This window comes from Cladophialophora immunda (genome assembly GCF_000835495.1).
Source record: "Cladophialophora immunda strain CBS 83496 unplaced genomic scaffold supercont1.7, whole genome shotgun sequence".
Classification (NCBI taxonomy): domain Eukaryota; kingdom Fungi; phylum Ascomycota; class Eurotiomycetes; order Chaetothyriales; family Herpotrichiellaceae; genus Cladophialophora; species Cladophialophora immunda.
Window position 1 is genome coordinate 994,007 of NW_015622547.1, and position 24,919 is coordinate 1,018,925.

At 53.8% G+C, this 24,919-nt stretch overlaps 11 protein-coding genes across 11 annotated transcripts; 3 read left to right on the forward strand and 8 right to left on the reverse strand.

Annotated features, from left to right (window-relative positions):
• Nucleotides 1-81: 81 nt before the first annotated feature.
• On the forward strand, nucleotides 82-2,347 carry PV07_11137 (uncharacterized protein). Its single transcript, XM_016398543.1, has 3 exons — nucleotides 82-596; nucleotides 680-1,485; nucleotides 1,570-2,347. The coding sequence occupies exons 1-3, from the start codon at nucleotides 415-417 to the stop codon at nucleotides 2,076-2,078; spliced, it is 1,497 nt and encodes a 498-aa protein (XP_016243105.1). The 5' UTR covers nucleotides 82-414; the 3' UTR covers nucleotides 2,079-2,347.
• Nucleotides 2,348-3,142: 795 nt separating this feature from the next.
• On the reverse strand, nucleotides 3,143-3,426 carry PV07_11138 (uncharacterized protein; the record flags this gene model as incomplete). The annotated part of the gene is made up of 2 exons (XM_016398544.1): nucleotides 3,143-3,202; nucleotides 3,265-3,426. The coding sequence occupies 2 exons, from the start codon at nucleotides 3,424-3,426 to the stop codon at nucleotides 3,143-3,145; spliced, it is 222 nt and encodes a 73-aa protein (XP_016243106.1).
• A 397-nt stretch (nucleotides 3,427-3,823) lies between these two features.
• On the reverse strand, nucleotides 3,824-4,785 carry PV07_11139 (S-formylglutathione hydrolase; the record flags this gene model as incomplete). Its single annotated transcript, XM_016398545.1, has 3 exons — nucleotides 3,824-4,012; nucleotides 4,060-4,478; nucleotides 4,530-4,785. 3 exons carry the CDS (start codon nucleotides 4,783-4,785, stop codon nucleotides 3,824-3,826), a joined length of 864 nt encoding a protein of 287 aa, XP_016243107.1.
• A 710-nt stretch (nucleotides 4,786-5,495) lies between these two features.
• PV07_11140 (uncharacterized protein) lies at nucleotides 5,496-7,177 on the forward strand. Its single transcript, XM_016398546.1, has one exon. The coding sequence runs from the start codon at nucleotides 5,619-5,621 to the stop codon at nucleotides 6,384-6,386; it is 768 nt and encodes a 255-aa protein (XP_016243108.1). The 5' UTR covers nucleotides 5,496-5,618; the 3' UTR covers nucleotides 6,387-7,177.
• A 342-nt stretch (nucleotides 7,178-7,519) lies between these two features.
• On the reverse strand, nucleotides 7,520-10,475 carry PV07_11141 (uncharacterized protein). Its single transcript, XM_016398547.1, has one exon. The coding sequence runs from the start codon at nucleotides 9,858-9,860 to the stop codon at nucleotides 7,908-7,910; it is 1,953 nt and encodes a 650-aa protein (XP_016243109.1). The 5' UTR covers nucleotides 9,861-10,475; the 3' UTR covers nucleotides 7,520-7,907.
• A 252-nt stretch (nucleotides 10,476-10,727) lies between these two features.
• On the reverse strand, nucleotides 10,728-12,936 carry PV07_11142 (uncharacterized protein). Its single transcript, XM_016398548.1, has 2 exons — nucleotides 12,084-12,936; nucleotides 10,728-12,024 (listed from the first exon to the last, which is right to left on the reverse strand). The coding sequence occupies exons 1-2, from the start codon at nucleotides 12,508-12,510 to the stop codon at nucleotides 11,165-11,167; spliced, it is 1,287 nt and encodes a 428-aa protein (XP_016243110.1). The 5' UTR covers nucleotides 12,511-12,936; the 3' UTR covers nucleotides 10,728-11,164.
• A 635-nt stretch (nucleotides 12,937-13,571) lies between these two features.
• On the reverse strand, nucleotides 13,572-13,972 carry PV07_11143 (uncharacterized protein; the record flags this gene model as incomplete). Its single annotated transcript, XM_016398549.1, has 2 exons — nucleotides 13,572-13,894; nucleotides 13,945-13,972. 2 exons carry the CDS (start codon nucleotides 13,970-13,972, stop codon nucleotides 13,572-13,574), a joined length of 351 nt encoding a protein of 116 aa, XP_016243111.1.
• A 939-nt stretch (nucleotides 13,973-14,911) lies between these two features.
• On the reverse strand, nucleotides 14,912-16,228 carry PV07_11144 (uncharacterized protein; the record flags this gene model as incomplete). The annotated part of the gene is made up of 4 exons (XM_016398550.1): nucleotides 14,912-15,028; nucleotides 15,091-15,418; nucleotides 15,470-15,888; nucleotides 15,944-16,228. 4 exons carry the CDS (start codon nucleotides 16,226-16,228, stop codon nucleotides 14,912-14,914), a joined length of 1,149 nt encoding a protein of 382 aa, XP_016243112.1.
• Nucleotides 16,229-16,728: 500 nt separating this feature from the next.
• Nucleotides 16,729-19,600, forward strand: PV07_11145 (uncharacterized protein). The gene has a single exon (XM_016398551.1). It carries the CDS (start codon nucleotides 16,848-16,850, stop codon nucleotides 17,412-17,414), a length of 567 nt encoding a protein of 188 aa, XP_016243113.1. The 5' UTR covers nucleotides 16,729-16,847; the 3' UTR covers nucleotides 17,415-19,600.
• A 590-nt stretch (nucleotides 19,601-20,190) lies between these two features.
• PV07_11146 (uncharacterized protein) lies at nucleotides 20,191-22,065 on the reverse strand. The gene is made up of 4 exons (XM_016398552.1): nucleotides 21,639-22,065; nucleotides 21,528-21,578; nucleotides 20,484-21,465; nucleotides 20,191-20,398 (listed from the first exon to the last, which is right to left on the reverse strand). The coding sequence occupies exons 1-4, from the start codon at nucleotides 21,937-21,939 to the stop codon at nucleotides 20,305-20,307; spliced, it is 1,428 nt and encodes a 475-aa protein (XP_016243114.1). The 5' UTR covers nucleotides 21,940-22,065; the 3' UTR covers nucleotides 20,191-20,304.
• Nucleotides 22,066-23,276: 1,211 nt separating this feature from the next.
• On the reverse strand, nucleotides 23,277-24,557 carry PV07_11147 (uncharacterized protein; the record flags this gene model as incomplete). Its single annotated transcript, XM_016398553.1, has 2 exons — nucleotides 23,277-24,051; nucleotides 24,136-24,557. The coding sequence occupies 2 exons, from the start codon at nucleotides 24,555-24,557 to the stop codon at nucleotides 23,277-23,279; spliced, it is 1,197 nt and encodes a 398-aa protein (XP_016243115.1).
• Between the last annotated feature and the right edge of the window lie 362 nt (nucleotides 24,558-24,919).

Here is a 24,919-nt window from a genome sequence, read left to right on the forward strand (position 1 = left end):
ATTGACGGGACAGCCACCCACTACTCTACAAGGCCATATCTACGCCCTTCTGCCTACATAGACCCTTCTCGGCTTACATGGGTCAAATATACGGAGAGCAATCTATCTGGATACGCACCCTGATGCCACCCCGTAAGGATCAGCCTTACATAAACTTGTGCTGATTTATTGTTACCACTTGAGTTTTTTGCCTCCGCCGTGAGTTTTTATACGACAAAAAAAAAAGTCGCCCCTCCGCATTCTTGGGGTGGTGCTTGTCCTCCTCTCTCCATTTTGTCTGCATTGCACATGTTATTACATATTATATGTCACCCCCCCAAAATCTCTGGAGTAAGATCCCACACGCCAGCTTTGCACCACGAAAAAGTTTTACATCTATCTGGGGACGAGATCCTCAAGTGACGGGGAAACACCATGGACGAAACCCAACCGTTGCTCAGAAATACCATCCAGGCCCAGCAAGGCCCGGACAAAGCCGCTCAGCCAACGGACATTGTTGATTTCGATCCCAACGGCGACCCGGAAAACCCAAGAGACTGGCCGAATGCCTACAAATGGGGGATCGTGGCTTTGCTTGCTTTCATGGCTTTCACAGTGTGAGTCTACACCTCGATCCTGGTCTTATGGCTACCTCTCTCTCCCCCTGGCAGCGACAAGTCGATCTAACTCGGTTTTACAGGACTTTCACATGTATATCTGTCGTGCCCGTGGCAAACCGGATCGTGTACGACCTCGACGGCACAAGCAGCAAGTCCGCCAGCGTCCTCCTCGTCACGATATGGGAATTCGGCGAGGCGTTTGGGCCCCTCGTGCTGGCGCCGCTGTCTGAGTCGTTTGGGCGGTACCCGGTCTTCAACGTCGCCAACGTCCTGTTCATCTCCGCCACTGTGCTGGCGGCACTGTGCCAAAGCACCCCGCTCTTCATCGCCGCGCGGGCCTTGACCGGTGTGGCGGTCGCCTCGAACGTGCTGAACCCGGCCATCGTGGGCGACATGTTCGTCTCGGAGCAGCGCGGGTCGGCGATGAGTTTCATCATGCTCGCGCCCTTGCTGGGAGGAGCCATCGGCCCTGCCATCGCCGGCGCCATCGCCGAGACGCTGGGCTGGCGCCAGGTCCTCTGGGTGGGCGTCACGCTGGCCAGTGCGTGCGAGGTCGCCTTCCTGACCTGTTTCCGCGAGACGTACAAAGTCGCCATCCTCAATCGGAGAGTGGCCAGGTTGAGGAAGGAGACGGGCAACCTCGCGCTACGGACCGCGGTCGACGTGGACGACGCCGAGGCCAACGTGAAGCGATCCACGAAGCTGTGGGACTCGGTCCTGCGGCCCTTTGTCGTCTTCTTCGACTCGGGCGTGCTGCAGGCCATGTCCCTCTTCGGGTCGCTGGTGTTCACCTATTTCTACGTCATGTCGACGACGCTGCCGGATATCTTGGAGGGAATATACGGCCTCTCACCCGCATTGACGGGATCCATGTTCATCAGTTTCAGTACGTATTTATGCCTCAGATTTTGCATTTTGTGACAATTGATTATGCTCGAGCCCCCCGAATGCTAACAACGCCCCGTTCCAGGTGTCGGATCCGTCATCAGCGTGGTCATCTGCAACCTCTTCCTCGACAGAGTCTACATCCGCCTGCGCGACGCCCAGAAGGGCGGCTCGCGCGAAGGCCAACCCGAGTACCGGCTCCCGCTCGCCATCATCGGCGGCTTCACGCTCCCCTTCATGGTCGCCCTGTACGGCTGGGCGGCCGAACTCCGCCTCCCGCTCCCGATCTTGATCCTCATCCTCGTGCTCCTGGGAAACTCGATGATGCTGGGCTTCATCCCGCTGATGGCCTTTGTGGTCGACGCCTTCAAGCTGTATTCCGCCAGCGCCATGACCGCGCTGATCGTCACGCGGTGCTTGATGGGGACGTTCCTGCCCCTGGGCGTCGAGCCGTTGGTCAAGGCCATGGGATACGGTTGGGGCTTCACCATTCTGTGTGGGCTCAGCCTCGGGACCGCGCCGATTCCCGTCCTGATCTATCGTTACGGTTCGAAGTGGAGGAGGCTGTCGACGTACACAGAACAAGATGACTAGAGGACTTTTCGAACGATATGTGAAGGCCGTCTGGGGGTCATTCCACTGACGAAGCAAAAAGCAGCGACAACCGCATGGCGTTCTGGAGTTTTAATGTTCGAGGTGGTCGGAGCGCATTTTCAGGTCGGGCAGTCTAGGAAGGGAACGGTTCGATGCGTCTTTGACGAGACGGGTACTACATTCATGGTCTTCGAAGGATAGATAAACTTAGACAGGCAGAGAACTTCAACACAGCGGCCGGTTAGCTCTTTTTTTTCCCGAAACAACCTTCCTATCTCTACCTCCATCTTTACCAAGCGCGGCAACGACTTGCTTTCGAAAGCCGCTACTGCCCCTTGGAAAAGGATTGGCTGGATTACTTGCTGCTGCTGCTGCCCCTTGTCGCTTTATTTTCGCCATTGTCGACGTGCATGCAAGGTGCTCGACGGCACAAGCAGTCCGGTGCTGTTGGATTTGAGTCGATCGGAGGTCAGTGAAACAGTCCCTTGCAAGGGCGGTGTTCGGCGGTGCTCGCGATTTCTTTTTTTGGGTTTTAAGGAATCTTGAACGATGAACTAGGACATACTAGTAGGTGTCTTGTGTTTCCTACATATTCCATGCTTGCCAATTCACTCGGTCGTTATAGTCCTCCGTCGTTTCCCCCTCTGCCTGCGCGTTCTGACTCCGCGAGAGAAGCCTAACTGCCGCACCTGTCTTGAGTCGGCGAAGTTACCGAGGATCCCCTGCTGCAACTCTCGGCTTCTGCCTTGCGCTATCCTGACGACCTCTTGCGGTTGGGGTATTGTCAGGTCTGCTTCTGTAAGAAGTACTTGGGTATCCTCCGCCGATGTTGACGTCGGTGACCCGGCGCCACTCCCTCCCACAGAAGCGTCGTCCTCCCCTGTCTCTTTCGCCCTCCGCCGACCTCGCAGTATTCGGCACAGGGGAATCATCCTCTGGGCGGAATCTAGATCATATATATATTGGCAGATTGAAAAAGGTCGAGTTTCTCAATTCACTACCATGGTCGCCGTCTGACATGCTGCTTGTGGAAATCGCGATGTTGGCGAGCGGGGTTGGCATCCTTATTTTTCCTGCCTGTTCTGAACTGGGCTTTTTGACTGTGGTTGAAGCTTGGATTGAAACTGATGTATGTCAGTCACAACTCAGCCTCGTCACGTGATGGCGATAAAGGGGGGGAACATACCTGAGGGACCCTGATGGGGTGACCACCATGGTCCAACGACCGAGATAGTTTGATGTTGGGTTTTGATTCGAAGGCACTCTTCTGTTGCAGAAAGTGATGATCGTTGTCGAAGGCAGAACACACACCATCAGTTGCGCCCAGATAGCCCAGGTCCAAGTCCATCTTGGCCGTGACTGCGAGCAGGTCCAAAATAAATGACAGGACAGATGTGAGGCTCGGAGGAGGAGAACCGAACGACAAGCTAGATGATTGAATGGCTGGTGATGGAAGACAGATCTTTCATATCAGATAATCTGGAGTTGAGGAGAGGCAGGGCAATTATCTCATGAATTCGAAGATGGACGAAAGAAGACAGAAGACTTAAAGACATGGGGTGTATAAATAGGAATGGCACAGAGAGAGCAAACTGTGCGGCTAGGCGCGAATGCTGCACAGGAAAGCAGTGAATACAGAACTAGATTTCGCAATGAATGAACTGGCATAATCAAAGCTTCTGGTTCTTTTTCATTCCGCTTCTATCCCTGTCAGCCTCTATTGTGTTTGTGTATCAATCAACATACTATGCAAACAAGTACTTCGCGGCATGGTCAATGTGATCATCCGCGAAGGTCGCCATTGTGTAGTAGCTGTGGTCATAGTCTGGCTGGAACCTGACATGGACTCCGTTCTCTTGCCCAATTTCCTTTGCGGCCGCGGTGAAATTTTCGGGGAGAAGCTGTCCTTGTTTGTAGAAATTGTCACCAGTGCCCTAAGGTGGTCAGCAGTGAACAAGCACGGTCAAGCACCGCGACATACCACGTCAATCAAAATGTCAAGGGGCCCGCCTTTCCACTGTTTGATCAATTCTGTCGAATCATGCTGGGCTCCCAGTTTTTGCCAGTCGTCACCGAAATAACCTTTGAACGCTTTCTCACCCCAGGGGCACTTGAGGGGATTGGCAATGGGAGCAAAGGCGCTGACACTCTTGTATTTTCCCGGGTTCTTCAGGTATAGGGACAGGGCGCCATGGCCTCCCATACTGTGTCCACTGATGCTGACTCTGCTGGAATCGATCTGGTCTTTGAAGGCTTCGAAGACGGTTTTGGGGAGTTCTTCAGTGATATATGAGTACATCTTGTAGTTCTTGGACCAAGGGTCGGCGCTAGCATCGACGTAGAAACCTGCGCCGGTACCGAAATCGTAGGCATCGTCCTCGCCTTGGATACCAATACCCCCTGCATCCCGTCAGTCCAGGTATTGACTGTCAAGGTCCCGATGTGACTTACTTGGACTTGTGTCAGGGTACAAGACGGCGATGCCCTTCTTGCTAGCACCGTGTTGGAAGAATCCCTTTTCGGAACAATTGTCACCAGTGCATGTGAGCCCAGAGAGCCATATCAGCAGCGGGACCTTGCTGTTTGCAGATTGAGGAGGAAGGAACAGGTTGAACTTCATCTCGCAGCCAGTGGTGGAGGCATTGTGAGCAAGCTTGAGAAGCTTACCGCCGAAGTTGGCGATGGTGGCTTGGGTAGTGACGGACATTTTACAACTTTGGGTTCAGAGGCTTCGTTTTGAGGGAGAATGAGAAGACAGCAACGGACTGAAGAAATGTTTTCGTAGAGCACCGTTTTGCATATGTGAAATGACGTGTGGGGGACAGCGCAGGGAGGGGGATGCCGCATTGGAGAAGAGGAAAAAGCCCCGCAGGTGGCAGTTGCGGAACAGCAGCGAGCGAGAACCCTCTGTCAATCCATAGTCAAGGGGACAACTCGGGAGCTTGCGAATCTCACCGGAAGAGGCACCAGTAAGGAAAAGATGCGAACAGGTGGATTAGGGAAGAGGGGCCGATGTGAGCCTCTCCAATCAGTCTATCGGCAGTGGGAGCAAGATTGAATTGGGATAGGTTTTCCGCCTCGACGACAATTTCCTTTCCGAGTGCTGAGTCCCGGGGGTGAGCGAGGGCGCAGGTAACTCGCAGCGCCCGTAGAGCTGTCCAAAAGGGGATGTCTGGCTGGTATTCGTACAGAACCCATTGGCTATTGTTTGTTGGAAGTCGGAGAAGCACCAAACTACGAGCATGAGACCCAAAGGTTCAAAGGACCGGTAGATGAAGCTATCTCAAAGGCATGCAGATACATAGGCGCATAGGTCAGGTCAACTCAGGCTGCGCAGGTGAAGACCGGTAATACTTCGGAACTGCGCGCGAGGCTGCCAGAAGATACCACTACCACCACCTCCAGCGCTGTGTATTTGTATTATTCAGACGCTGCATTCCCCACGACCGCCTTGTTTCCTTGTGCTCCTATATTATCAGCCAAGGATCCCATTTCCTTTGAGCACAGTCGCTCCGCCAGGGAAGCCTCTCAGTATCAGCCATGGCGTCGGTGGCCTCGTCCACCCCCTCTGTGCAAGAGGTGACCCTTCCCAAGGATCCCGCGTCGTCTCAACCAAAATACAATTTCAGCTTTACGCCCTTCCTCCGCAGCAACGCCCTCGCCGCACTCGCATCTACCGTTCCCGTCTGCCCTGATTTCGCCAGTACAGGCCACTGTCCGCGCGGGCGTCGCTGTCCCGACCGTCATCCCACTCCCACCCAAGCGCAGGCGTCCCATTCCCAGCAGCATCACTACGGGCGCCACGCCAATGACAACTATGTCTGCAAACATTGGCTCAAGGGCCTCTGCAAGAAGGGGGATGCTTGCGATTACCTGCACGAATATAACCTACGAAAGATGAGCGAATGCCAATTTTACAATCAAAACGGCTATTGCCAGAACGGCGACGAATGTCTCTACGTACATGTCAAAGAGGGCTCAAAGCTGCCGATGTGTGAAGACTATAATAAGGGTTTCTGCGAGAAGGGGCCGAGATGTCCAAATCGGCACGTGAGGAGGAAGTTGTGCGAATTCTATCTGGCGGGATTCTGTCCGGATGGGAAAGAGTGTAAATTTGGGGTTCACCTCAAGAGCGGCCCGGCTGCAGCGGCTGCGGCAGCGGCAGAGAGAGACGCAGATGCACATAGAAGGGAAAGGGTCGCAGACCTGGAAAAGAGGGAAGAAGAATCGCGCAAAGACTACGGTGGTTGGAAGGGTGGAAGAGGTGGAAAGGCAGGAAGGTGGAGGAGCAAACGAGACAGAAGGTGAAAAGGAGAGAGATTGGACATACTTGAAAAGAGCATCGACATTCCCAGCAATCGGTGCCTAAACCAGTGGTCAACGGGACGGCCATCAAAGGCCACTTTTGAACCTCGCGAATGTTGCGGACGGTTTTCTGCACTGTTGCTCGACAGTGGCGCAGACGCTCTCAGCATGACCCGGCCCAGCTTGCGGGTCGAGAAGATTCTCCATTAGGAGGAAGAGCTACACCAACACACTTGATCGGATTCATACACATATGGGCAACGCCGACAAGATCAGCCAGGAGACAGAGAGCTCTTCATCCGAGTCATCGAGCCTGAAAAATGGACCCGAGTAGCACTCGGATATTATCCAACACGATGACACGCCGCATTCCCACTTCTGACCGGCAGGTGGAAGACACTTTCGCCGGAAGTCTTGTCTTCCCCTCGGTCCACAGACAGCGAACGGGCACGCAAGTGGACGCCTTGAAGAGGTGAGGTTGCCCTCGAACATGAATCATTCCTGTCCTCCTGACGCTCTCAAAGGGGCTGGAGCTTCGAGCATCGTTCTCTGCAGCCAGGACAGAGAGAATGTGAGAAGGAGGAGAGAAGTAGAAGAAGATTGCTACGGCGTTACATATCGTGAGCAGCTACTAATATAACTAGCTGCTTGGACTGTCCACTTGTGCTCGGAATCGGGTGTATATAATAAATAAGAGACAACACCAAACACGTGAAATAGAGAATGAAAGTCGCAAGGCCAGCCGGGGGCTCATTTGATTTGAATGAAATAAACTCTTGCTGGCTCCCCTCTGCCTCTACCTCTACCTCTGCTTCCCTTCCATTATGTATCGGACCATCCAGCACCGAGGCCGTTTGATGCACTTTATATACGTAGTGGCACCGCTAGGAGATACCATCCATCACGATCCTCTCTTATTCCGCCCCCCCCTTAAGTCCCATCGATCCCATCCCATCTTGACCCTCGTCTCGCGTCATTCCTTCCCTCCCTCCCACACTGTCCCAATATCCTCTCTTCCACGCCCGTAGACGAGCAAGAAAACGTCGTCCGATCGGCGTAAGTCTTTCTTTGCACGTAACTCCCGTGAGCAGGGCTGACTGGGGTAAAGTTCCAGGCCAAACGTCCTGTCTTGTCCTCTTGTACGGTACAAAAGAGAGGTCATGACGGGAAGACGCTACCCGGTCCTTGACTTTTCTGACTTTTGTCTCAGGAGTCGACTGAAAAAAAGGGAGGGAAAAACCAAAAAGTTGGTGGAGGAGGGGTTTGGTGTCGTGCCCTTTCCTTTACGCTATACGATCGATTCCGCTAGTCACGGACAAGTAAACGCCACGCCATGTACCCCTGATATGGAGGCTGGTATGCAGGTAGCTGCGTACGTAGGTATCCATGCAAAAGACAACGCCGCCTGCTATGCCCGGCTAAAGGGTCCAAAAGCCCGAGGATACAAAAGCAAAATGGCCAAGGTGTCCAATGCCCCATGCAATCTTTTTCAAACCATTTTTGTGCAGCGGTTTGTATGTTTTCTCAGTCTTGCTGTCCTGCTCCCGCTCCTGCTGAAGCCGCGGTTGCTGGAGTCGCTTTTTCGATATCCCTCTCTAATGTAGCCCTCCTACTCCTTTGCTTCTCCTCTCTCTCGCGCAATAGTTCCTGTCTCACCCTCTCTTGCTCTTCGATCCCGGTTCTTGCCTTCTCGTGGGTGCTGCTGAGCTCCTTCTTCTTGATGAACAGGCTCACCACGATCCCAAACGCCGCAAAACATGTGTAGAAGATCCACATCGTCCTCAATGAGTCGGTGTATGCTTTGTCGACAGCGTGACGAGCGGGTCCGTGAAGGGTGCGCACGATGGAAGTGGTCGCGCCGAAGGAGGAGGAGGTCAGAAGTCTCGCGCGCTGTGATCCTATGACGGGGACTAGGCCATCATACTTCTTGGAGAGTTCATTGGTGAAGACGACACCGCCCAACACCACCGAGATCGAAGTTGAGAGGTTGCGAATGAAGCCGAATGTCGCTGTTGCTACAGCCATGTCGTGACCCTTGATGTGGGCTTGTAACGCAATCAATGGGGATTGGAAATTCGGGCCCACACCAATACCTGCAATGATCTGATAGATGATGATCTTGGCCCAGTCCTTGTTGGATGGCAAGTCGATGAACAGTCCGTAACCAAGAGTCATTACGCAGAGGCCAAACCAGATTGGGTCCCGGAATCGACCTGTCTTCTTGACATAAAGGCCTGTGGCTGTCGAGACAAAGGATAACGTGAGGACCATTGTAAGCAGATACACTCCGGAGAGAAGCGGGCTAGCGCCAATCACGGTCTGAAAGTAAAAGGGGAGATAGTAGCTCCCAGCAATGAAGACGAAGCCGTGGATGAAGCACACTCCCAACGCTGCAAGATTGGATCGGTTCTTGAAGAGTCGGAGGGGGATGACGGGGTATTTCGCCAGCTTCCACTCGTTTAGGAAGAACAGGACAATGGTGACGATGCCGAAGATAATGAGGCATAAGGTATAGGCACTGTCCCAGGGCCTCGTCGTGCCTCCTGAGGTCATGCCAAACAGGAACATGACAACTCCACCGACAATGGTGACGACACCAATCCAATCGATGGCCTTGACTCCAGCCCAAAACGGTGTCGTGGGAGTGTCCAGCTTGAGGAAGAAGGTGAGCAGGATCAACGAAAGACCGTCCAGGGGTAAATTGATGTAAAAACACCATCTCCAAGAGACACCCTCGGTGAAAGCGCCGCCCACAACAGGACCGACTCCGGAGGCAATGGCCCATATCATACCCAAGATGCCAAAGTACTTGGGTCTTTCTCTCATACTGAATAGGTCGCTGATACAGATGTAGACCAGTGTTACGAGGCCGCCTCCGCCAATGCCTTGAATCACCCGTCCCCCAATGAGCAGACCGATCGAGTTGCTCAACGCGGCGACCAGACTTCCGGCCATGAAGATCCCATTGGCCAGCATGATGATAGGTTTGCGACCCCAGATATCAGAGAGTTTGCCCCACAGAGGCACGCTTGCCGCGTTTGCAAGTAGATATGCACTTCCAACCCAGGTGTAGTCTGACGCCGAGGCTTGAAAATGCTGAGCAATAGTAGGTAAAGCTGTGGTGATGATGGTGACGTCCAGAGCAGCCAGAAACAGGGCCATGCACAGGGAGAACATGATAATGACAGTTCGGCTTTTGGAAAACTCGGAGGCTCTGGATCTTGTTCTGTCCAGCGCGGGCTTTTCGAGAGCTAATTCCTCGACCGGTGATCCATTGTCGGGCGGCGTTCCCACGGCGACACCATTTGCCGGGTCAGGAAACTTCTCTGATGCTGGGATGCTGGATGACGCAGGTGAAGGGGCATCATCCTGTACGGCGGCCTTCTCTGGAGGTGCAATTGCGCCCGGCGGAGCACCACCTTCAGGCTCGAGGTATTCGGCGGCCGCCTCGACTTTCTTTTCGGGGTCCGTCGTCATGGTGAATCAAGGCAATGATATTGGCTGTGAGATCTGAATATCTCAAGGAAAGTAAGGACTGTGAATTGGTCGGACTGTGGGAATATGTCGATACAGGCGGAGTGGTAGTGGTGAGTAATGGGTCAATATTTGTATGCGATATTCTTGTATGAGGTTTGCACTGAGACGGTCAAGGCCTTTTAAGTCCGACCCACCGAGAGAAAAGCGAGGGCCTTGTTAAGCCGAACAACCAATACCAAGGGTCTCAGGTGGCTAGCTCTTGCGCCCGTTGACCAGGCGTGCCAGGAAGTCGGAAGGATAATAGAATATGTTGATTTACAATAAAAGAATGCCGCCGGCGGTGAAAATGCGCCATGATGGAGAACAGCCAACAGGTCGGGCCCTTGGAAGGCTTCGAACAAAGACGCAGACGGGCCCGAATGGCAATGCCGAGCCGATTACGAGATCTGGGGGGGAATGATGTTCGATGGGGCAAGAGCGAATCGATGACGAGAGGAGAAGAGTCGTGACGATAGCTCGAGGGTGCTCCGTACTCGTATGGAAGGGTTGTGGGATTCTCTTTGGTCAACAGTTAGCAAAGAGAAATGCGGAGGGGCAGCAGGGGGGTCGGAAGGAGTTGGAAAATTTACTCCGTACACGCTCCGGTGCGAATCACACCCAGGGTCGAATCAGAGCTGCTCCAGCATGCGGAGAAGGCAAGGAATGTCTTCGTTGACTGAGTTTTCGCACAATCGCGTCGTACACAGAGCAAAACCGGCAGAAATGAGCCAGAGACAGAAGGTCAGTGAAAAATCCATTCGGCTCCTCGCGGTGCCGGTCCCGCGTCATGTGACTGTCATGTGACTGTCATGTGACTCGCATATGACCGCCCTCTGACCGCCATCCGACCCTCACCAACGACCGAGTGCTCAAACACTACCGACCACCATCATTATTACGGCGATTATGGAGATATTTCTGGTTTCTGCTGCCCTTGTTATGTGAATGACTCGCCTTCCGGATTCAAAGTTCGCTCGCCATTTCAAAGACCCCAAAAAATCCTCTGTTTCATAGCTGTGTTGCTAGAGTTGCCCGCGTAGCAATCGTCATTTTCCTTTTTTTAAAGACAAGAAGAAGATATCATATCCCCGATTCAAGCTCAAACTCTGTAGCAACGTCAAGCAACCTGGAACTGTCATGATTGCCAAGTCTCCATACTGCTCAAAATTGCCTGCCGTCAAAATTCATGTCCAACCCATCGGTTCCCCTTGCGAGGAAAGTTGTGGAAATGCGAGTGCCACCCGAATGAAGATCCATACTAATGTTCAATTTAACGGTCGGTTGCATCGCAGGCAATTCATTTCCATGCTCCATACCACGGGTCCAAAGGGGCCATTGATCTTGTCCTTGCCTTGAGGCACCAGTTGCCGGATCGTTGCAGCGTGGATGAATTCATCCACGCCGAGCTTGTCGACTCGAGAGATCTTGCCCTCCAGTTTACCTGCCCATGGCTTCTTGCCCTTCAATTTCAACTTGAACGCACGCTTAGTCATCTTAGAGGGTTTTCGACTCGAAGTTCCGTTTTCTCCCTTCTCTTGAGATTCGTTGGTCAGAGTCCCCTTCTTGAACCGCTCCCACGCCCTCTGTTCCATCGCGGTAATCAAGCAAGCTTCGTGGTTCCACGTGCGGCAGCCCAGGCACTGATACATCTCCAGCTCGGGATTGTCATAGCCTCCGCAGATGCAGAACTTTCGGAGCTTGCTGAGCGCCCGAGGGTCGCCGGCCGCTTTATTGATGTCAAGAGTTTGGCGCCAGTATGTCTCACCAAGCTGCGTTTTGTTGGAGTCGTCACTCTCGTTCCAATGGCTGATTTCAGCAGTCCACGTCAGTGTTTGCGCCTCGATGATGTCAACATGATTGCTCATCACCAGTTCTCTTTTGCCGTGGTATGGCTGTCGTCCCATGGGTAGTTCATCTGGCCAGTACAGCCAGAAGACCCGCGCAAAGACCGTTGCCTGGTCCTCGGCTTTGATTTCAGATACAAGGGCCACCCAAAAATTGGCCTTGTCATACTCTAGTTTCTCCTCCTCTGATGCATCCTCCGAAGGCGCAGGTTGCGGCGGCAAATGGCGATTAACATAAGCGAACGAGCCAAGAGTAAATTGAGGACCGACGCGCTCAGACACTGTTTACGTATGAAACGCGTCAGAACTGGACATGGCTACTGGATAGGTTGAGACTCACACTGTGCATTTTTATATCTCTTAAGGCTATCCCAACTGGAGCCCGGTTTCACAGCAAAGTCAATTGCCAGATACGACAGTTGCTCCGGGTAGACACGGAGGATGGTGACATCCTCATTCTCCTCTTCCAGAATTCTCTTGCGCCGAGGCGTTAAAGGGCAAATGACGGTGTACACGGGAGGGTCGGGTTCATTAGTATATACTACTTCAGAACCCTGTCTTGTTCCTTGATTTTCGTAAGAGTCTGCGACCGCGCTCGCGTCGTCCTCCATTTCACTCGCGGTTCGCTTGCGCCCGATCATCTGACCCGACATCTCTGTACCCTGGGTTTCCGGGCTTTCGTCGTGATCTTCGGTACTTTCTTCTGTGTCGCTATCGCGAACTCCTGGGGGAGAAAAATAGACTTCCGTCTCAGTTTCAGAGGACATCGAGAGCAGTAAACGAAAGCGCGCGTAGCGGTAGTAGGAGCGATGACTTGGGGGGGCGTCAAAGCCCGGTCTCGTGATAACCAGAGATCTGTCGACAGGTGGAAGGATTGAAAGGGATTGGATCAGGGCGAAAAGCGACAATGGCTTTACGGTCGGGCGTATGGGTGAAGGTAGACTCGCTTCGGACGCAGCTCAGGTAAAAGGAAACACAGCGGCCCAACGCGTCTGCGAACTCACTGCAATAAGTTGTCGTCTTGACACCTCAGTGACCGGCTCGCGAAACAAAAGAAAAAAAATCCTATGTGCTGTTGGTAGGCTGGTCCGAGATGAATGATGGATGTGAGAAGCAGCGCGAGTTCAAGTTTGTTGGGTGCGCAGGGTGACGGGTTGTGATGGATCACCACGAGCGGGCTGGCGACGGCTCTGGCGGTCCCCGGTCGCCTAAAGCCACCTCCTGAGTTGTCCAGCTGGCCAGCCCAATAGGCCCAGCCTCCCGGCTTCTGCTGCAGAGCTAGGGTGCTGCCAACCACTGCGAGTCGGTGGGCAGAAGAAACCCCTCACTTGGTGTGAACAGTCTCGCCCACTACTGCACACTGCTTTTCCCGCTGCGTTTGCCACACCAGTTGGAGCCCCGGAATGCCTTGGTGTTGACGTCTCAAAGGCACCCTACTTGTAGACAGCGGTGCTCCTTCGAATCAATCTCCTCCATTTTTCTGCTGCCCCTGCTAATTGATTGCTGCGACATTTCAGCAAGTACCCTGACCCAACCACCCGCTCGACAGCCAGCGTTTAGGGTCGGATGATTGGTTCCACTAATTACCGTGTTACATTGTGTTCAGCAGGCAAAGAAACCATGTGACCGATTCATACAGGACGCAGGTAGCCACTTCTGGTTCACCCCTATACCCATGAGTCTCTGTCTAAAGATTCTCTGCCTATGTTCACGCCCAAAGCTTGCTTTCTAGACTGACAACGCCCGGAGAAATCACCATATTAGGGTATCATCATTCGTCGTAGCGCCATCAGCTTCTGGTAACTCCTCTCCGCGAGACATCTCCTCTTTACTTCTTGACCGACGGTGAACCGAAGAATCCCTTGATCTTGTCCATCAAGCTGTCGTGCTTCTTCTCGTGGATATGTGCTTCGTTTCCTGCGCCCCCTCGTCCAACGTGGTGAGATTCTAATTTGGCAACGCGAGTGGCAGTCTCGGGAACAACATCTGCATCGTGCGGCGTCGCTGATGTAGCCTTCCCATCATGCTCAATGTTTCCGACGCCGCCTCGACCTGCCGAGTATGGTCCGTCACCTTGGTCACCGACTGGTCCCTCACGCACTATCCCACCATCGGCGTAGGTCTGGGTATCGGGGCCAATGTTGGCGGCACCTGGAGGACGTAAGTAAGTCGGACTAGGCATCGAGAGGTGCTCGGCCTACCTCCGCGACCGTGAGAGACGTTGGCCATATGTCCGGGGGAACTTGGAGGTCTATAGAAGTTAGCTCAGAGCTGTTTCAAATGCCTGTCGTTAAGATTGCACACGCGCCGAGTTTGTGAGTGGTGTGGTGATTTAAATTTGTGCAGGCGCAAGACGAACACGGAGACGGTACCAAACGGCCCCACAAGCCCAGGGCAAGGCAAGGCTGCGGTGGAAAAGTGAGGGAAGTCACTTACCTCAGTAATATGCAGTGAGATCGATGTTTTTGGAGGTGCAGAGTGGTTAGATTTCGTTTGTCAAATGGCAGAAGTTGAGAAGTGCTAAGGCCGGTTACTTGGGAGATCTTGGAGAGGAAGCAGAAAGTGGACGAGCGAGTGTGAGCCGGTGGGTGTTGATATGGGCTGAGGGTACTCGGTGCTATCCGAGCAGACCAAGAAATGCCATGACAATTACGACTGACAAACTGCAATTGAGGGCGCAGCAAATAATAATGGTGTGACTTCCGCCCAGCGCCCAGCAGCCGCCATCGTCGGTTTGCTCAACATGACGTCCCAGCGAGTGACGGCTGAATGGGGACTAAACAGCAGACAAACACCAGCACCGGTGGCACCAGGCTTCCTTTTGACGTCGGCCAAGGTTCGCTAACCTCGCATGCCCAGCCTTGCGCTATCAATGGCCAATCCCAACCACCCATTCACCCATTCCATCCTCATGATAGTTCTTCCAAGCCAGGCATGCGCACCCAGACAGTACCGAGTCCGGAGTAGCGAGCATGGAGCTCCTTTCTCGAAGACTTGTCACATACTTAATCATCCCGCAGTGGTCCTAAATTCATAATTGAGCTATCAAAAGTCCCATTCTTTCAAGCCAGTGCCCGGTGTCATGTACAGTAATTCATTTAACGGCCGCCCTGCTCTGGCAAGTTATTCTTCATCTTTCTCGCGTCCTCTTCACTTGGCAAGCCCTTTCTACATCTTTGCTGTCTCCTTCTTTTCCTGGGGGCCTCCGGTTGTGGGCAGGCCCATGAAAATCTTGAAAGAGTCGTAGATCATCCATTGCAAGCCGGTCAGGGTTCCAATCATGACCTAGAGAGTTTGGAGCATTAGCAGACGGATTTCACCTCCGTTATCGGGTGCTGTAAACTCACAATTCTGACAGGGAGACCGTTCCAGAGACCCGCGAATCCAATCTTGGAATAGATGCGGCTCATGGCACCACCAAAGCTCTCACCGGGGGCACGTTCCGCGTTGAGTTTGCTGACCATCACATCCGCAGGATGCGACACAATCGCGCAGAGGATACCAGCAAGATAGCCACCGACGAAGGCCACACCAGTTTGAGCACCCTTGCCATAATCCGACTTGTTGCCCGGGAGGTAGTTGTAGATGGCGGCAACAATGTTTTCGAAAGAGGCAAACTTCATCATGGTATACGGGATCTGCCGGCCCCATAGAGGATACAGACCCTTGTACAAGCTTGAAAGCGTCAGTAATACCTGACGCTGAGACCCTGGATATTGGACTTACCCGCCGATCCCTTCTTTAGCCGTGATTGTCGACAACCCATTCATGGTACCGGAGTATGCAGGCGGCATGGTGGTCTGCATGCGGACCTTGACGGCCTCGAACGGGCAAAGACCAACGTCGGCGATGAATTCGGCCGAGGCCGAGGCAGTCAAGTACAGCGTGGTCTTATATTTCTGAGCAGCCTCTTCTCCAGCCAACTCGGAATACAGATGTTTGAAGTATTCATAGAAGCCGTATTTGCCAGCTCCTTGCACTGAGTAGCCGACGAAGGTCGGCCCGAAACCTGTGAAGATACCCCGGAAACCCTCAGTCCTGGCGATGGTACCCCAGGCCTGGAAGTTGCCCTTGTAAAGTTTGGGGTCGACCTGACGACGACATTTGACGAGATCGAGAGGAGTGACAGCTGCGTGGGTAGTACCCTGTGCTGTTGGTTAACTCCGAAAGCACAGCGGAAGAGCAAAACCGTCAACATACGCATGCCAGGATGCCTCCAACGGTACATGCAGCATAGTACTTGGCAGAGTAGAGCTCAATGCCCCCGACTTTGGCTTGGGCCTTTGCGCTGGCCTTCTCGTATTCTTTCTGAGCAGCTTCACTCAGCTCAACCGCCTTGTCTTTGGCAGATTCGGCCGCACTCCATGAGGAGAAGATTCGACGCCTTTCAAGGTTCTCGGCGGGTTTAGGAGCGGGCTTGTAGTATGGAGAGGTGGGCGTGAATGTCTGGCTCAAAGCCGTCGAGTTGGGGAAGAGCCCGACCATGGTGCTATATACTGATCAGCTTATCTCCGAAAGTCCAATTGAGCACGTTGAAAGAGCTATCAGAGGGAGAGGACGGCGGGATGGTAGGTAAGCGGGGGCATTACCTCGAGTCTTGATGGATGAATAGACTGCGGCAGATGGATGGTAGGTATTGTGGAAATGAGCGACGAGGGACGATAAAAAAGTCGAGAAGTGAAGAGAGAGCAAGTCAGTTCAAGGAAGCGAGCAACTGCATGCGGGAGCGAGGGGGACCAAGCTGGGCGTCAGTGGTGCTATCGTCACAGCTTGCCGGCCCCAATGTCCAATGGTCGGTCTCTGCGGGCCTGGGGAAGGTGGGTTTGGGCTTCCCTCTGGCTGCTCCAGCGGATGCTGGCCCGTACTTTTCCAGTGCCAGCCCAGTGCCAGCAGTATACGTCAGTACTACGGCCGCTCACAGAGGCATTCGACCGCAAATATCACGGGATTCATCTTGAAAATTGAGGAACAGCTTTTGTGGTTGCCCCATTTGAGCCAGCAGCAACGTCTCGACTCTACGATATAACGAGTAATAGCATGCTTGGACAATCGATATCTATGACTTGAAACGCTCTGTCGCTCTCACTGAACCCTGACGCAATCCATGGATCATTCTCAGTCCCTTCTCGAACAGGGCGTGCCTTTGGGCCCAACGATCGTCCCCCAGCCCAACGGACTCCCTCCTGACGAAGACGAACATGCTGCTAAATTGTCGACATGGGCGGACAAATACCGTGGCGCTACTGTAGCAGACCTAGATCTGCCCCCTGCATTATCAACTTCTCCAAGCACGTCACTTGCCGCTGCGATGCTCTCGGCCTCATCTCATGACTATTCGCACTTGACAGTCCTCTCCGACAATACTCGTTCCCTCCTGGGCTACCTGCCTATTTCGAAATTGAAGCAGCTGTTTGAGTCTGGACATCTGCAGCCCTCCGACCCAGTCTCGAAGGCCATGGTGAAGTTCCAGCGGGGCGGAGGAAAGAAATACCAAGTTGTCACAATGGAGACCGAGTTATGGGAACTTGAAGGGTTTTTTGAGGACATTGGGCCACTGGCAACCGGCGAAAAGCAACATTTTGCCGTTGTCACTGACGGGGGTAGAAAGTTCGTCCTGGGAGTGGTCACTAGGAGTGATCTGGAAGAGTTCGTAAAGAGAAGGCCGGCTTGAACTTCAGAGGCCATGACATTTGGAATACTCGACCTCAGACACCCAGGAGCAAGCGGCAGCTAAATCTGGACTTCAGCAGCATCCCTCTGGACACGCGACCGGTACTGCTCGCAATGCTCCGCCTTCTACAGGAACACGGAATCCGCTACCTCCGTTCGGCCCTACGTGTAGAGGACTTGTGAGCTCTCTTGCTACTAACCTTGAGGCTAGTGGTAGAGTTCAAGATCCGCGGGACTGAATGCCATTGTGTAATTGGGGGCCCAACCCTCGGGCGCATTATCCACAATGAAACAGAATCTTTGTCCGGCCGCCCTGAACCATTCTCGAAGGGCCGACGCTGTCAGGTCCGGGTATGGAACTGGAGGTATTCCGAAGTGCTTCGGCCTCGTCCGAGAACGAAGCTTCCCCTTGTTGATTCACCGTTGGCAGTGGACAACAACGAATTCAGGCGTGTTGACAAGGAGATATTTCGGGTTCGGGTTGCATTTTTCGTGAAGGTGATCAAGGAAGATAATGTGGCATTCGCATTGTTCACGAATACAACTGGCAGGTGAGACAATTGTGCAGTTAATTGGTACGTCGATATCATCAGGTTTCTCAATGAAGATTCCAGTTCCATCAACAGGCGGTCGAAGCCAGATTATCTGTCATATCCTTCCTCAGAAGGATCCAGTTACAACACCCAGATACCTTTCACGCTAGGCGCACACCTTCCAGAAGCACAAATGATTTTGCGTACTTGGCAATGCACTTCGACTGTCCTTCACGATTGCCGTCCCCAGCGACACCATGTCCCAACCGATCAAGGACCTTCCTCTTAACCTTCTCCGGGATGTTCTCCTGAGAACATCTCATTCCCCTATAGCTGGCGATAGGACCCTCGTATGCAAATCCATCTTACACTGTCCTCCCCAGGGACTCGTTTGCGAACCAATGTTATACTCCACTGTCTCGCTGGCCGATACCCAACTTGTCAAATTCTGCAAGTCACCCAGTCAAGCTACAACATGGAGAAAGTCTCTGACAATTGGTCTTAACCCGGTCTATTACAAGCACGGATCTGTCCTTGATGGTAATGAGACACAATCGCTCAGAAGGGCTATGCGGTGATTATCCAGGATTGTTCGCCTCTTGCCGAACCTGCCAACCTTCTCGTTTCGTGTGACCCACGAAGGACGCCATCCCCTGACCACAGGAATTGCTGTATGCCACAGTGAACTCAAAAACGTCCTGCTCTCACTACCAGAATCAGTCCGAAATCTGGAAGTCGATACCTTGCGATATAACCGCGGGCAAGACTCGGCACACCTCTGTACGATCCTCAGATACTTGATGCCTCAATTAGACAATGCGCATCTGATACCGGCAGAGCTCTGTGAATATCTGCTCCCGGATGATGACTAGGGAGATATTCTTATCCCCGCGACCGGAATGCGCTTGAAGGGTGCTTTTGTCATCAAGACCATTGGCGAACGAGACAAACTTTCACTCACTCGGCCATGTGACAATCGACCAAGTCCTCCCATCGCTTCTAATCAAATGCCACCAGTGTGTTCCGAAGTCCCCGTGCCTTTGTGTATTGGCGCGATGTCTGCAAAGGAGAAAGGGTGTCTCACCAATTTCTGTCGCTGCTCCTTTTTTGATATCCAGCTTTTGTTAGAAGACGTCCAAAGCGTCTCGAGTCTTCCTCCTTTCACAAGCAATCCCTTTTCACCACAGGAAAGCTGGACAAGTATCTGGAATAATGTGTCGCGGACGACGTCAGACCCTAGATTCTGTGGCGCAATGGTAAATGAGAGGCGATGAGAAGCTTGCCAGATTAACCGACCTCGGTGGTCATACTGAAGGCGAAGAATGGGTAGAAACACTTGAAGGCCACAGGTGTGTCTCGAGACACATTTGTCTCCACATTCATATGCATTGGGTGTCTATGGAGATATGGGTTGGCTTCCAACTTGAATTCCTGGGCATGTCTCCGAAACCGATCTTTGTGTCTGGAGCCATCTATACCCCTCAAACCCCTTCACACGGCAACTTGTTGAAGGGGGGCTAGCTGCTCAAGCGTTTTATGGATGATGTGGGACTGTAACTTCTAAATCTCGGTCAAGGGGAGGGGGAGGAAAATAGAGTGAGGGCTCTTTGCTGGGGTCCCCTTCACATGTGGACCGGCATCAGGTAACAAACAGACATATTTGACTTGGTTTTTCGAGGTAGCTGTGGCACTTTACAGCCTGTATACCGGTCAGCCGGTCAAGTTAGTAGTCGGCGAAGATGTGAGCCGACTGGAGGTTGACCTCGGAGGCAGAATGCATATGAGTGTTTCCACGTGACGAGGCTGAAGTTCTCCTTTTTCTACGCCCCCAGTCTCTCACGACAGAGCCCTGCCCCGTCCAGCTTCATTGCTATGATGTTTCGAATCCCGATCAGATATCCGTCCGGGCGACGATTCTCGAATCTTGGAGGAAATCATCACCGGGAATACGCGCCAGCGGGGGATTCGTGGAACTAACAAGACTATATACTGGGTAGAATGAGTGGAGCCCGACTGGGAGTGCTGTGCCCTGCTGCTACAAAACGTAGCAAACGCCGGCTGATCATGAGCGGTGGTGCTGGATGCGTGGATAAAAGATCTACACGGAGCCACGAGAGATGGGTCGGTCGTTTACAGTGAAACGAGAGCTTTCTATTGCGGCTTTGTCTCGGATTCTGCAGGGCGTGGAAGTCAGGTTCAAGGTGGTGAACAGCGTATGGACCGAGTCACAGTCACGATATAATACCGAGATAGAGATTTGAGCAGCAGCTTGATGCGGCAAGATTGTTTAGGAACGCAAAGGTCTACTTGATCAGCCGAAGTGGGACCCGGCTCGTCTCATCTGGTACAATCTCTGCCTCAAGAGATCGTCCCGGAGTTATCTGCGCAGTCAAAGACCTTGGAGATCAATCCGTCATCGAAGGCTTGCTTGATCGACACGGCAACGCCATACCTGTATGTCTTTGGTCAGTCGAGGATCTCAGAAGCAGGGTTTAGGCTCTTTGAGAATCAAGCAACACATTGGGTCTTCCACTTACGTTCCCCCAACCACCATGAAGAGCCCGACCAGCACAATGAGTATATGTGACCCGTAGATGGCCTTTTGCGAGGCACTCCCCCGAGCGTAGGCTTTGTAGTCGTACATCCACAGCATCGCCGGGAAGATCAAGCTGAAGGGCGCAAAGCACAGAGACCCGGCGAGACCGAGGAGGTAGTTCAAGATCGGGACGGCCTCGGCGATGATGAAGCCCAAGACCCCGAGGACCAGGTTGCTGCCCAGCCAGGTGGCCCAGTGCGTGACCGTGTTGGCCTGCAGGTGGTGCGAGTCGCGCAGGACGCGCACGAAGATCAGCTTGGCCGCCACGTGCTGGTAGATGCCGACGCCGACGACCAGGCCCGGGAGCGCGACGCCGTACGAGATCTTCTTGAACAGCGAGCCCGCGCTGCCAAAGGCCGGCGTCGCCAGCCACTGGCCGCACCAGCGGTAGATGACCAGCGAGAAGGTCAGGTACATGGCCCCGACGAGGATGCCCGCGACGACGGCCGCCTTGCGGTAGTCGCGCGGCCGGCGCATCTCGGAGATGACGGGCAGGTACATCTGCGAGCCGCTGCCGCTGATGAAGATGTTGGCGCTGGCCGTGATCCCGGCCACGAAGGTCGGGTGCGCGATCGCCGCCCACCCGAGGTCGAAGTCGCCCGTCTGCGGTGCTGCCGCCGGCCGGTCCTGCTGCGTCACGGCGACGACGAAGATGAACACGGCGATGAAGAAGGTCGTGAACCCGAGCCACGTCAGCCAGCCCAGCCGCGAGAACGTGCGCACCGAGGAGAAGCCCGTGATCAGCACGGCCGACACGAAGCTGAAAACGACCGTGCAGGCTCCGTGCTCCGAGAGGGCGTTGAAAGCCGTCGAGCACGACACAATCCCCGCGGCTGTGATGAGCACCTGTGCGATCAGGATCTGCAGCCCGACGAGTTCCTTGCCCACGCGGCCCCAGATCAGGCCGCACATGTCGGCGAGTGCTGCGCGTGGGAGGTTAGAGAAGGACTCTCTGAAGACTGCCCGGGGACAAGTCGCGACTTACTGTGGCATTCAGGGTGGCGGTTGCGAAAGTCGCCCAAGATGACAGCCGTATCTGTCATATCCCTGCATTTAGTCTCTGGCAGCATGCTCAATCACAGCTGGGAAAACTCACAAGTATTCAGGACTTCCCAGCCCACGATGGACAGAGCTCCGCCAACGGCTCCCAGGGTGGCCAATGCTCCAGGGACAGCCAGGATGCTCATGGCGAATTGGATTTTGAGGAAGATGATGGTGGCCCGCTGCCAGCTAACGGTGCGGAACTTGACGCCCTCCTCGCCATCCTGGAAGATCTCGCGCGCCTCCAGCGTCGCTTCTTTGTCGCCCGGTAGAGAGGCATCAGACTGAGGAGTCCCAATGGCACCGCTGTGGATCTCGGCCGTCGTCTTCTCGTAGGTGGCCATGTTGCTGGCCATGTCTCTCTCCTTCTTTCTCCCTTGCGGCTTCTGGAAATCACACTTTCAAAGCACACCGAAGGAGGCGGTGGAGGAGGATGAAAGAAAAATCCCACTTCTCCAGGGAGGGGGTCGATCCCACATAATAGCCATAGGATATATTTCTCCACTTGATCGATGCGCACCACAGAGAGCACCACCATACGTTCTAGACCAAGGACGAAATTCGGACATGTCCCTTGATAAGGGAAGGTCAGTTAAACCAAGGAATATCAAGAAACGCACCTAGCCGCCTAACTTATCAGTCCACAGCCGCCATCCACCTCCCTAAACCAGTAAAGCTGGCGTCCAAACAGCTTGGGTTCGGCCCGAGACCCTGTCTGTATCTCTTATGAGTTGTTCAGATACGAAATGCAATGGCAAAATGTGGCCAGCCAACCGGGCACCGGCCGCTTGGGCGGTGATAAAGAAAAGTGCTTGGGGGAGCCCTTATTAGTTGGTATAGCGATTGACCAAGGGGCATGGGGAAAAGTTATTTCTGGTATCAAGCACCCCAAGACGCTACGTTATCGGGATCGCCGTCGACGAGCCCTGCCGCGAGATTCGGATTATTCAAGATAAATCCCCCGAGTCGAAGGATTGTGTGAGGAAAGTCTAGAAAGGAGTGTGTCTATCATAGATACAACAGACTTCAGGAGGGATAGCTGGCGTAACACTGCTCTTCACCTCCTTGGGCCAAAAGTCCGTCCGTCATACAAACATTCTACATATTGTGCAGTCTGTACTTTCCTCCGCCAGGTAACTTCTTGACCCTTGCTGAGCACGCCCTTTTGAGGGGGACTGGAAGAGGCCTTTTAGAGTTGGCTTACGATCAAGATTGAACTTGTGGACATTGTGTTGAAACCCATATGTAATCTCAGAACTTCCTGGAACCGAGGCATTCCTCCTGGGCAGACTTGGCTAATGGATGGCCTAGTCAAAACGACATGACCTATTCAAATACTGCTAGGGAGGAAAATGCTTGTAGGCGGTCGCGTGACACCCAATATGCACCCCCCTAGTAACCAAGCCTCGTTAAGCCTCACTAAGGACTCTCCTAGCCCGGTTGATCAGAGATCAATACATGGTGAAATATCGCTTGTATACGTCTAAATTATCTCAAATAGAATCTATCTCGACTTGAAGGCCGGCCGGTGACTCTCTTTTCTCTCTGTCGGCAGTGATTGCTGGTGGGCGCTGGGCAACTACAGTGCACAGTGCTATAGAACATTCTGTCGAGGGCCTCAGGAACGGGCTCGACAAGGCCCCAACACGCCCCCGTCGCAGTCTACAGTTGACGACAACATGCAAAAGCCAAATCAAGCCCATTTCCCAAGCAAGGCCATCAGGCCGGTACCCAGCAACACACAGACGATCATAAAGGCCAATCTCTTGTTGTCCTTTGTGCGCATGGGGTTGAACAGGAAGTCCCGCGCCAGCAGCTCCACAAGGCCGGTGTAGATCAGGATGCCGGCCGACATGGAGTCCAAGACCCCACTGACCACGTTGGCGGTGAACGAGTTGGGGTTGTACGTCGTGCGCACGCCCAGGCCGATGGCGATGGCGATGGGCGTGGTCAGCCCGTAGGCCGCGCAGAGGGCCCACGGCAGCCAGCTCCCGGGCTTGAACGGGATCGCCGACATTCGCGCCCCGATCCCGAGCCCCTCGAAGGACTGGTGGAAGACCAGGACCGGGTACAGCGTGCTGAACTCGTCGCCCACGACGCCCAGGTTGAGGCCGATGACGACCGAGTGGAAGATGACGCCGAACTCCAGGATCAGGAAGGCGGCGATCTGCTGGCGGAACGAGTTCTGGCGCGCCTCCGAGTCCTCCTCGTCCACGGCGAAGTCCTCGACGAACCGCTTCTCGTACGCGGACGACTTGCGGCGCTCGTCGTGCTCGCGCCGCATGGACGCGATGCTCGTCGCACGGTCCCGCTGCGCGTCGGTCGGCGTTCTGTCCGTGTATCCAGTCACCGCTTCTTGCAGGTCCATCTCACTGTCGACGCCGTATTTTACCTCGACGTATCGCTCGGCACCAAAATCGAAGAGAAAGATGACGATCACCGACGTGAGGACAATGGCTGGGCACCACCTACATTTTATCCACCTGGTCAGTCTCGCGCGCGTTCAGACACGATTATGAATGAATGAGGTTAGGAAAAACAGGAACGCTTACGAATAATCGGCCCAGCCGCCTGTCATGCCGACACAAGTTTGGGGTCCGATCTCGCCATATGCCGGGTCAAGGAGATGGATGAAGGCCGTGGCGACGATGACCCCGGCGCCGAAATACCGGGCAAACAGGTAGACATAGAGCGGGATGTGCAGACGGGGAATCCTCTTTGCGAAAACCGGGAAGAACGTCGCGGCCGACGAAACGATGAGGATGACGAACAGGGCCGAGATTCTGGCGCCGAGTTGTCCATTGTAGTCATTTCCCGACTCCGCAAGTGCGCAGATGACATCTCGAGGGTCAGCAGAAGTCAGATTGACGTTCTCGGGGTTGAAAGTGCTTCCACCTAAGTCGGTGGATGAATTGGAAGCCATGGTGCTGGGATGTAGGAGTATCGAGACAGAGGAACTGGCCAAGAGCTTCATGCAGGAAGCGTGTCCCGGCCTTTTAACCTGTTCAGCCCTGGGAGAAGCTAGCCGATTGTAAGGCCTTGCTGTAAGGTCAGGGTGCTTTGCCAGCGTCAAGGATAGCCCGAGCGAAAAGTGAGGACCTTAAGAGTACTGGGAGTTCACTAAACCCAATGCAGTAGGTCCATCTCGATTTTCCGCGTGTACAGAAGCGAGATACAGCCTTGCCTCCACAGTAACCCAAGATGACTGGGTCAGAATGAACCTGGTGGCTGATGTATTGGGGTCATTGGACGTCGGATGGGGACCTTTTCGAGGTCGAAACCCCCACGAGAGGTTGCACTCGGGGATAGGTGATCCTCCCACTTTCGCCATTGTAT